We start from the raw sequence: 12,295 nt of genomic DNA on the forward strand, positions 1-12,295 counted from the left end.
TGCCATTTTGTCTGACAACAAACCAGACAGGAGAGTAGATTAAAGTCGGTGGACTATAACTTGAAAAATGGTGTGTATTGACATTTTTGCATCCCCAAAACGGCAGTTATAGTTTGATTTTTTTTTTTTAAGACAACATTTGAAAGCTGAGTTTCATTTTTTGTTCTATGCCAAAAGTAACCTGCTCTGTCTTGTCTGTCGTCACGTTGTCAGTTTCCTCTTTGTATCGCAGAGAAAAATGCATTTTTCATAGCATGAGAACATGATGTGTGGTGTGAAAGTGCCATGTCTTGTTGGATGTAGCATTACAAAGAAAGGGGGAGGGTCTTTGTGAAGAGTCAATTAACACTACATAAGTGAATGCAGTAAGAAAAAAATAATTGCCGCTCAGGTTTATCTGGTTCTATAAATTGCTGTAACCTCTATCTGTTTCCCCACTCTAGCATGTCTCACTTTACCAGCTTGGCTAGACTGATTGAAGAACAGTTTGGGAAAATTCAAAAGCAGCTGCAGCCTTCAGATGAGGTCAAAGACTACTGATCTGAACTCAGTCTCCTCCATGTGACTTTGACTAAATGCACTATGTAACTCCTCCATGTTCTCACATTCCAACTGATATCTCTATGCAAAGGACAAAGGTCTCATGTTTTGAACATATCTCTCTGACAAATTGCAGCAGGAAGGAGTTAAAAACATGACCAGGTGACAATGGGTTTTCAAGTAGCCTGTTCCGAATTTTCCACTTTAACCCCAGCTCATTTTAGAGCCAATGACATCATATGTAGTGTAGCGAGAGAGCAGTGTGACAAAGTAAAACCAAGCTGACCGCAAATTAAATGTTATTCACAGAAAAACATCTGAATGTTCAGCCAGAGCTGTCACATATAGGCTACTGTGCTTTTTTCTTACCGTTATGTTCATCTAGCTCATTGCCGATCTCCTGACCCATCTGTTTTTGTCTACTTATAACTGCAGCCAGAGCATCCAGGCCAGCATCCTGAGCTTAAGAGAAAGACGCATGAGAATAGAGACATATTTAAACAGAACTGTACAAAAGAAAATTATCCATAAATTATGGTTTAACATCCTCATATTTGATGTTCCTGTGGTTTACATCTTGCAAATCATGAGGCTTTGAAGGACAAACTAAGAGCTCACCTCATGTGGGTCAGAAAAACAATAGAAAAGTACATAAATTCCATCTAAATGAGCCTCATAGACAGAGAAAACCATTGGCAGCAGGGTGTTGGCATCTGTGACATTTAAATGACATATAGTGTGATCTGATGTCACATTTGACAGAGGCAGCTGCCACAGTGAGCCACAAGGTACTTTGGCTGTAACCTTGAAGCTAAAAGTATAACTAGGGTAGACAAAACGGCTCCTGCTTTTTCCCAAAACTCCTACCAGGCACTATTCTCAAATGAGGAGCAGATTTCATAATAGGGGTGAACATTAAAAAAGGGCTTCTAGAAATGTCTCACCCCATCAGGAGCTAAATGATCATCTTGACAGCAGAGATGGGTGGCCAGTTAGCAACAATGTCAAGTGTCACATCAGTTATAAGACAGAAAGAATTGCAGTAATCTCAGATGCAATATACCTTCGATAATCTGCTGCTGTTGGTGTTTGATTTCTCCAAAGCCGAGTCCTCTGGTTTCCTCGGACTCATTTACCAGCCATGGGTTCACGGCAGGCCCCGACCCATGTCCACCTGTCATCAGACTTGACCTGGAGATGAGGATTGGCACAAAAAATACACAATGTATCAATTTAATTTATTACACAGATAAATTAAATAAATGTACCTAAAAATGTATCATATTGTGCACTTAATAATTTTTATGAGATAATCCACTGCATTTCCACGATTCACTAACAAAGGTTGTTACGCAAAATAAATGTATAATATAAAACTATTGACTAATAGCCTTTGGTTAGAAGTATAAAAATTAAGTGTTAAATATACACTTTATTCAATCAAAAATAGTTAAAACAGCAACTTTATTAAATTGTATTACAGCTAAAAAGTAATTGTTTTCTATTTTAATATATTTTATATTTAAAACGTAATTTATTCCTGTAAGGGCAAAGCGGAACACTCAGAACCCATTACTTTAGGCTTTAGTATTACATGATCCTTCAGAAATCATTTTAATATGCTGATTTGCATAAGAAACATTGGTCAAGGTCCAGTTCTCACTATTAACTAACTTTTTATTAACTAACACTTAGCTACGAATTTTGCCTCAATAAACTCCTAATTACTGCTTATTTATAGTTAGTAAGGTAGTTGTTAAGTTTAGGTATTGGGTAGAGTTAAGGATGTATAATATGGTCATGTAGAATATGTGCTTTATAAGTACTAATAAACAGCCAATATGCTTGTAATATGCATGCGGATAAGCAACTAGTTAATAATAAGAATTGCCCCTATACTAAACCAAATATTATCAAACTTTACAATATTTTTGAGGAAACTTTGATCTTTTTTCAGGATTCTTTGATGAATCAGAAATTCCAAAAGAGCAGCATTTGTCTGAACTCTTTTATACCAGTGTATAACTCTGTATTTTCACTTTTAATCAATTTACAAATAAATACACTGAATAAAAGTATTATTTTCTTAGAATAGTAAATAAATCTTAACGATTCCAAACTTTTGATAAAATACTTAAGAAACAAAGTCTAGGAGGCCTAACATCATTCTTCATAGGAATGGGCTTGCTTGTCTTAAATTGTTTTACCTGGAATTAGCTTAATAATTTCATTTATTTTATTTATTTTTTACTCTAAATTAAATTATGCTTATGTCTGATGGCTTCAACAGAAGTATAGACCACAGATTAATAACCTTGGAGCTCATGGCAGGTCTATTTTGAAAGGTTTATACAACGTTTTTTTTTTTTTTTTTTTTTTATGGAAATAAAAGAATTGACAGAAACCAAAGGAAACCGAGTGCACTTATTTTCCAATAGTAGTAAAATTACAAAACTCATGACCTCTTTTAGCTTATTGTTTTAATACAACTCAAAAACATATGTACTTGTGTTTATGCATTCAGCAGTCATCACTGTAATACACAAAGTCAACTTTCTCATTACATACACACACAGTAACAAGATTACATGCACAGTGTAATATTATATATTATATATTATTCCATATGCACTGTCAATCAACAGCTACATGCACACATCAGATGGACACACATCATTTACTTTACAAACGTAAATAAACTTCTAAGCATGTCCGTGAGTTGTTCAAGAGTCACAGACTCTCTCTACCAAACTCACATCTGTAGCGCTCATGTGCCTTCAGAATAAATAACCTTTCTATTTTTTACTTCTAAAATAGCAAACAACATCCCCTACGTTGGCCCTTGTAAGATCAGAAAACCTCTGTTTATTTGTTCATATGGGTTCCACTTGAGTGAGAGTGAGTTTTCAAGCCCTATGTTACAAGGACACAAAGCATATCAACCGCCTCTGGCTTTTATACAAGCTTTCAAAGTGGCATGCCAAACTGAAAAGTGGCCTGTTATCCAGTGGAGACACTGCATTGTGCTTTTGCACTTTACTTTGATTAATGTACGAAACCTGGTCCCCCTGAGGCTCCTGGACAGCGCGCAGAGAGAAGTGAAGTTTAAAGACTCTCTGGAAAAGCTATCAGTGCTCAGCATTGCGCAGAGAGTTATGATCCGGTCACTTGCTCGCACGGGTGTCCTGCTTCCTTTGGTTCAGAGCCTATATCCAAAGTAGTATCAAGTAGTATGAATAACTAAAGCTGAGAATGTCCATCACAAATACACCCATGGCTCTGATTACAAATCATATGATCTTTTTCACTTTCACGTCTGGATGGAACAACTGTCCTGATTTCATAATGAAGACAAAAGCTTAATTACAAGAATTAAATTCTAAAACACATGAAACATTCTAAAACATTCTATGTCACACCTCTGTGTATCAATTTGCACTGGCTTCCAATAGCTGCTCATATAAAATTCAAGGCATTGATGTTTGCCTACAAAACTAGCACTGACTCTGCACCCATTTACCTAAATTTGTTACTTCAGACTTATGTGCCCTCTAGAAGCTTGCGTTCTGCAAGTGAACGTCGCTTGATTGTGCCATCCCAAAGAAGCACAAAGTCAATTTTACGGACTTTTAAATTAAATGTTCCCTCCTGGTGGAATGACCTCCCCAACTCTATCCGGACAGTCCTTAGCCATCTTCAAGAATCGGCTTAAAAAACATCTCTTCCATCTTTATTTGACCCTCTAACTTTAACACTCACTATTCTAATTCTATTCTTAAAAAAAAATCTAACTACCTTTCTAATCTTTTTAAATTCTATTTTCTTTTCATTAATTATGCAATTGTATGTGTGTGTGTGTGTGTATGTGTAAAGACCTCTAACACTAGCTTGCTCTATTCTTTTTGTTATTCTATCTGTTGTCTTTATATTATTTAAAATCCCATGCTAGGTGTACTGTGTTAACCTAACTGAGACTTGTTATAGCACTTATATATCATTGCTCTTTTTGTTGTTTTTGATTGCTTCCACTGTCCTCATCTGTAAGTCGCTTTGGATAAAAGCGTCTGCTAAATGAATACATGTAAATGTAAATGTAAAACCATATTAACTAGTTTGGAACAATATTTCAGTGTTTACTGACACTTCACTGCTTAATTAATATTTTGAAAAAATAACAATTATCAAACTCCAAGTCATGTGATTGCGACCAACATAATAATATATATATATATATATATATATATATATATATATATATATATATATATATATATACACACATACATATATATACATACATACATATATATATATATATATATATATAATAATATTATTATTATTATATATATATATACAGTACAGACCAAAAGTTTGGACACACCTTCTCATTCAAAGAGTTTTCTTTATTTTCATGACTATGAAAATTGTAGAGTCACACTGAAGGCATCAAGGGCTATTTGACCAAGAAGGAGAGTGATGGGATGCTGCGCCAGATGACTTGGCCTCCACAGTCACCGGACCTGAACCCAATCGAGATGGTTTAGGGGTAAGCTGGACCGCAGACAGAAGGCAAAAGGGCCAACAAGTGCTAAGCATCTCTCGGGGAACTCCTTCAAGATTGTTGGAAGACCATTTCAGGTGACTACCTCCTGAAGCTCATCAAGAGAATGCCAAGAGTGTGCAAAGCAGTAATCAAAGCAAAAGGTGGCTACTTTGAAGAACCTAGAATATGACATATTTTCAGTTGTTTCACACTTTTTTGTTATGTATATAATTCCATATATAATCCACATTAATTCGTAGTTTTGATGCCTTCAGTGTGAATCTACAATTTTCATAGTCATGAAAATAAAGAAAACTCTTTGAATGAGAAGGTGTGTGACTGCTGCAGACCTTCACAACTCTTTTAAATGTTTAAATAATTTGATATTTTTTAATAACTCAAGGTTAGTTAAGGCTATAAATTGTAATATGATGCAACAAAGATATTTATTAATTAATAAGTAATAATAATTTTATAAAACATTTTACACACACACACACACATATATATATATATATAGTACAGACCAAAAGTTTGGAAACATTACTATTTTTAATGTTTTTGAAAGAAGTTTCTTCTGCTCATCAAGCCTGCATTTATTTGATCAAAAATACAGGAAAAACAGTAATATTGTGAAATATTATTACAACTTAAAATAATAGTTTTCTATTTGAATATACTTTAAAAAAATAATTTATTCCTGTGATGCAAAGCTGAATTTTCAGCATCATTACTCCAGCCTTCAGTGTCACATGTAACATCCAGTCTATCACATGATCATTAGAAATCATTCTAATATTCTGATTTTTTTACTTTTTATTCATCAAAGTATCCCAAAAAAGTATCACATGTTCTGAAAAAATATTAAGCAGCAGAACTGTTTCCAACTTTGATAATGAATCATCATATTAGAATAATTTCTAAAGGATAGTGTGATAATGATCCTAAAAATTCAGCTTTGCATCACAGAAATAAATGATAATTTAAAGTATAATAAATTTAAAAACAATTATTTTAAATTGTGATAATATATCACAATATAACATTTGTTTCTGTATTTTTGATCAAATAAATGCAGGCTTGATGAGCAGAAGAAACTTCTTTCAAAAACATTAAAAATAGTAATGTACTGTAATATATATTATATATATATATATACTTAAAAGCTCATAACACTTTATGTGTAAACCTAAATTTTAGAGTAATTAAATTGAAACTTTTGCTCAAAATGCCATATGTCCAACATTTATACAAAGAATACACATGTGGATTAAACTATATTTTTAAAGAGATTTTTTTTTTATGAGTGGGCACTCAGATATGTCATTGGTCATGTCAATGTCATTGGTCATATAGTCACCTACAGTATATAAAGGATTTATGACCATTTTTTATACTGAGAATGTTTGCTTTCAGGAATATGCAGTTGTTCATGCAGGTTAAGATGAATTGCATGCATGTCAAAAAAAGGTATTTGAGTCAAACTCAAATGACTTCCTCTCACTTCAAGCGCTAGTTTTTGACAATGGCTCTTCTCTTCCAGTTAGTTCAGCATCAGCGGAGCTTCACTTGGGTTCAGAGAGGTCGCTAACCTCTGAATAGCCTTCAGCTGAATCTGTTCCTCTCATTTTTATCCTTCCTCACAACGAGGAAGTTTACTTCTCACATGCTTGGTGAGCTAGATCGCTTTCTTCTCAATCTCTCCATTCACCCATCTAACTAAACTGCAAAACTACTAAGGCAGTCACAAAGTCCCTTTGAAGCGTTGTCTTTATCCAAATCCAAGCTGATATTAATCCTCTGGCAAAAGAGACAAGTGGTCAGTGGCGGATCCTAATCTTTCTGACATGTTTGGCAACTCGTAGCTTGCGCCAGCCCCTCTCCACTTCCTCCACTCCATCTCGGCGGCGTGAGGATTAACACTTGTCCAATTAACCTCCCGCAGAGCCCGCAGCCTTAATCAGAAGAGGAATCACACTGGAGCAAGACCTGGAGACAGACCTAGTCTCTTAGAGGCCCTATTTAACTAATTACAACTTTGTGCATTACGATCAAATATAAAAGAGAGGAAACTGGGGGAGGAGGGTAAGGGCAACAGGTCGGGAACTCTGAATCTTCAAATGAGCGACATGTCATTTTGTGCATGATTAAAGGTTAATCTTCCACAAAGGGGAAAAAAAAGTGAAAAGCTATTTCAGCTTATTGAAGCAAAGCTAACACCCCAATGGCAGACAAAGACCACACAGTGAGATGAATCCAGGCCCTAAAAATCCTGCCAGGCTAACACCCTCATAAAAAGTTCTTTGGTATTTAAAAAACTTGATCAAATGACTGTAATTTATAAGCGCTCTTTAGCTAAATGTGTCCACAGCGTAACAGTGTGATGTGAACGGGGACAATAAAGATAAACATTCAGCCCTCCCATGTCAAGGAATTAAAAGATTGAGTCCACAAAGATGGATAGAAAAAGAAGGGATCAAGCCTATAAATTATTTTTCAAAGTCTCCTAATTTTATCAATTAAAGATAGCAACTAAATAATTCTTCTAAGCCTTTAACACCTACTGAATCATAAAGGCCCGATCTATCGAACCTGATTAGGTTTGCTGTAAAACAAGCCTCTGTATTAGTCTGTATCAGTGTTATTTTTAATATTTATTTATATAAAATGACAGTATTTATTAATATTTTAAATAACAATGAATAACAATCATGAACACGTTTTTAGATTTACAGTCTTATAAAAACAAATTATTTTAAAGACATAGTTCATCTAGAATGTAAAAAGTTTTAGTTGACATTTACAACAACATTGGCCTGTATTAAACTGAGTGATGAGAAATGAAGTGTAATCCAGACAAAAAAAAAAGTGATTTTTGTATTAGCAGGTTGTTTTGCCTTCCTATCCTATAACCTTGATCGTGAAGGTCAACTCAGAATAATGACCATCTCATTTCTCTAAGGAAGTTCGGCTCCTGAGCTGTCGTTTCGATTAACAGTCATAAGCACACAGAAGATTGGTGGTGACACATTAAGTCTCTGATTGGTGTATTTTGGAGAGAGGATGTGAGCGCAGTGGAGAGTAGGGAAGTGTAAACAGTCTGGATGGTGGAAGTTCAACACTCAGCTCTGATCAGCAGAGCAGTAAAGCTGAACTGGAGCCCTCAGAGAGTGTGCACAGACTTCCGTTTTAGCACAGGTCGCACCATTTCTGGCCATTTCTCAACACTGGGACATTACTGCAGGGCAAAGAAGGAAACATGGCAAGCAAGGGCCTCTATGGTATGGTAGACTAACTAGGCACAGAATTCATGGTTTCTGTACTGTTGTTCTGCATAAACGTCAAATTAAATTGAAAGTCAAACTATGCAGGCCTTAATAATAAGGATGGCCTGATGGACTGGAGCCAGTTGACTCAGTCACTTGGAACAGTCACTTCCTCTTTCAAACAACTGCTGTGTTGACACTGAAAATGAATTGATCTTGAACATCCACTATGCCTTGCAATCATAAACATTTGGGTTTCAGAGATGCATTCTACACTGTTGTTGCAAATCCTGCTGATTTGTCACCAAAATATTATCATTGTAAGAAATTAAACCTTTTATTCAGCAAGGCTGCATTAAGTTATTCGAAAGTGAGGGTAAAGTTACAGTACTGTTTTCAACATTGATAATAATTCGAATGCATTCTGAAGGATCATGGGACTTTGGAGACTCGAATAATGGCTGGCGGAAATTCATCTTTGCCAGAGGAATAATTAAAATGTATTAAAACAAAACTGCAATAATTATGTTTTTATTGTACTTTTTTCTAATCAATAAAGCCACGGTGAGTGCTTTTAAAAGGGACTTTCAAAACAACAACAATAAAAATCTTATCAACTCTAAAATTTAACATTTTAATTTAGAAACCGCCACTCACTAGCCTCAAACAAATAAATACAGTGGGTATAGAAAAGAATCACCCCCTTTAAAATAATCTAATTTTGTTGATTTGCAGCCTGAAATGAAGATGGACAGTTTTTGTTTTATCCAGTTGCATTTACTCTGTGCAACTTATACATTCCTAGAGAGCAACAACATGTCAGAAAAACAAAAACAAATACAGAATCACTGAGTTGGAAAAAGGATCACCCCACTCCTAACAATGACTTGCAAACTCAATCAGGTGCAGCTAGTCACCTTCGCAATGGCAAACAAAGCCATTTGACTTTCAACTGTGATCAGATGTGCTCATTTTGAAATCCCACTTAAAATCTATAAAATTACTTGAAGACTGCAGTCCACAAACGATCCCCATCACATTTAACTGAACTTGAGCATTTTTGCAAAGAAGAGTTGGAAAAAATATTGCAAAGTCTAGATGTGCAAAGTTAGTAGAGACATATTCCAAAAGAATGCAGGCTGTGGTTAAAGCAAAAGGTGTTTCAACAAAATACTGACACAAGGCGGGGAATCTTTTTCCAATTCAGTGATTCTGTTTTTTTGTTGTTGTTTTACATGTTGGTGTTATATATTTCACTTGGATGTCAGTAGTAAATTCAGCTGGATAAAACAAAAACTGTTTGTCTTCATTTCAAGCTGCAAAGCAACAAAATGTGATTATTTTAAAATCACTTAAAATCAACTTTTTTCCACTTCTAAAAAATGAGTTATATTTTCAAAAGGTTGATGCTAATAACGTTATATTAAACAAAACTGCTAAAAATTTAATTAGAATCTCATACAATATGTACTCAATTTCTGTGTTGCATTTTAATAAATAAATGTTGCAAATATAATATATAACAAACCCTGTAGTATATCTGTCTATGACTTATTTTTATCCATACAACTTCCAACTGTAAAAATGTTCAGTGGTCACAGATTGGATGTACCTTGCTGGCTCAGCTTCTGAGATGTCTCTGTTGAAAGAGGCGTTCAGTCTGGTTTCTCTGGTAGCGAGATCATCAACAAGGTTCTGTCTTCTGTCCGCTTCAGCCTGCATTCTAACATTATTCATTAAGGCTTTAAAATGACACATTTATGACTGCATAATTATATCACAGAACAAGATGCTGAATCATCCATCCAAACATTCATTTTAATTTTTATTTATTGCAGTTGCAAGGCCATAACTTCCACATTCAACACCAAACACACTACTTCAGACCATATAGTTATTGGTTTGTAAACACTGCCCCCTACAGGTGCTCGTTTGATGTTACACCTTTTTTCTCTTTATTAAGGGAAGTTCACCCTAAAATTAAGATTATTATTTTGTTTAACCACCCTAATGTAATTTAAACTTGTATGCTTATAGTTATATTGTGGAATATGAAAGAAAAATTTGGCAGATTTTCTGCTAGTTAAGTTTAACTTAAAAACCAGTGTGATTCCTGAACCATATCAACTGGTTTATTTGTTCACAAGTTCTTAACTTACAAGCTCACTGGAGGACAGGATTATCGGCAAATGATAAATTCAGTTTGGTCTTTTCCTCATCATACGAATAGAATGAAATACTTTCTTTGTCTACTCTAGAGGTTGAAACATGCTTTGAACTGTTAAAAAAGTTTGAAATGCTGTGTTCCACAAAGAAACTAAAAGCATGTGGGTCTTTAATAATTTAGAGAATTTTTAGCCTCAAGACTGCTGCAAAAATGTAAGACATTCATTTGATGTAAAATATGAAACACTAAATATGACAATAATGTTGATTTTTTTTTTTCTTACCTCTCCAAATCTTTGGATTCCACTCTTTTTTTGTGAACCATTAAATTAGTATTAAGTGATTTTTTGTTTTTTTCTGGAAAGGATACACATGCCGTTGAGCAGAAGCTCGAATCAGTGTCTCCCTGAGCTGTGCTATATTCTGTTTGAGCTTCTGTAATGATGCTCTCAGGGTCATGTTGAGCTACAAGCACAGATAAACAACAAACAACAAGAGCATAATGATCACTGACACAGATGGCTTAACTTTATTGTACAACATATTATATAAACCCTGTCTTTACCTTGGCTGTATTTCCTCCAGTCCTCTGCTGTCTGTTTCTTTCATGGATGTTTTCTGCAATTTCTTGAGCCAGCCGACAAGTTGCATCATAATTTTGTAACCTAAATAATATTAAACAAAATAAAAATTTAAGTTTGGTAAAGCAGTTTTACATCTGTTTTTTAATAATACCAACAGTTTTCCAGTGATTTAAATCACAAGATTGTCATCAACAAAATCATGTGACAGATCTCAGCAAACCGGCCTGACAACATTTATACCAGCTGTTCAGCGAGTTAAAAAAACATATATATGTACACAAAACCATGTACTAAAGTATAGGGTGTGACGAGCAAAAAAAGAAAATTAATAAAGCTATAAATTTAGTCTGAGCTTATCTGGCTGAATACAAATCTATTAAACTAAACAACAAATAAGGTTTGCTAAACTCAGCAACACAGAACAGTAAACCTCCCATATCTATAAACAATTTAAAATGCATACCACAAATCCTGAGACATATTGCGGAACTTTCGTTTCGATTATAAATAGCGTTTCAGAAGAAACTCAGAAAAAAATCAACAGCAACATAAACGGGACGGTGCTAGTTCCTGTTTGGCAGTGACGTCAGACGGTGGCCTCGAATAGACATACTGAGGGACAAATTACTCAGGACTAGGCTGCCTCTCAAATAAATTAATAAGCAGACGTAAAAGTTCGGTTTGATTGGAATTTGTGTTATTTTATGAGAAGAAAAAGACAATGAAGTCAGAAAACGTGAATTCATAGGCTACCTGACGAAACCCTCCTGAAATCTTTCATTAATTTTACCTGAATTTACCTGATCAATAGCTAAACGTTATTACTACACAAATATCACCTATTAATTATAGTAAGGTAGACAACGAGCTACAACCTCATTTTCCTTAAAACAAGCCTTGCACTGGACACTGGAATATTCAATGACTTCATTGTTGTTAGAAAAAAATAGTCAAAAATAGAAATAACTTCACTGTAACACACTGTCACATTTTGTAATTTTGGAAAATTGTCTTTTTGCATAATGTTTATGATTTTTATTTAAAATATTCAATAACTTCACTGCACTGTCACCAAATTCAGTTCCCACATCACTGCTCTCCTGATGGCTATGGGCTACTACAACACTTGTAAAAATTGTATTGTATAATTTTTATGATTTTTCTTTTTTTATTATGAAAAATTGTTGGTGAGG

General features: G+C 34.5%; 1 protein-coding gene across 1 annotated transcript in view; it reads right to left on the reverse strand.

Annotated features, from left to right (window-relative positions):
- LOC132151937 (syntaxin-8-like) overlaps positions 1-11,714 on the reverse strand; it is a 71,601-nt gene extending 59,887 nt beyond the window's left edge. Inside the window, exons 1-6 of the mRNA XM_059560493.1 lie at positions 11,566-11,714; positions 11,084-11,183; positions 10,889-10,983; positions 9,965-10,075; positions 1,604-1,731; positions 910-1,002 (exon numbers count right to left, since the gene is read on the reverse strand). Of these exons, the coding sequence (XP_059416476.1) occupies positions 910-1,002; positions 1,604-1,731; positions 9,965-10,075; positions 10,889-10,983; positions 11,084-11,183; positions 11,566-11,582 (544 nt within the window). The 5' untranslated portion in view covers positions 11,583-11,714. The remainder of the gene's footprint in view (positions 1-909; positions 1,003-1,603; positions 1,732-9,964; positions 10,076-10,888; positions 10,984-11,083; positions 11,184-11,565) is intronic.
- Positions 11,715-12,295: the final 581 nt, after the last annotated feature.

The sequence above is a fragment of the Carassius carassius genome, chromosome 10 (assembly GCF_963082965.1).
Source record: "Carassius carassius chromosome 10, fCarCar2.1, whole genome shotgun sequence".
Classification (NCBI taxonomy): Eukaryota; Metazoa; Chordata; class Actinopteri; order Cypriniformes; family Cyprinidae; genus Carassius; species Carassius carassius.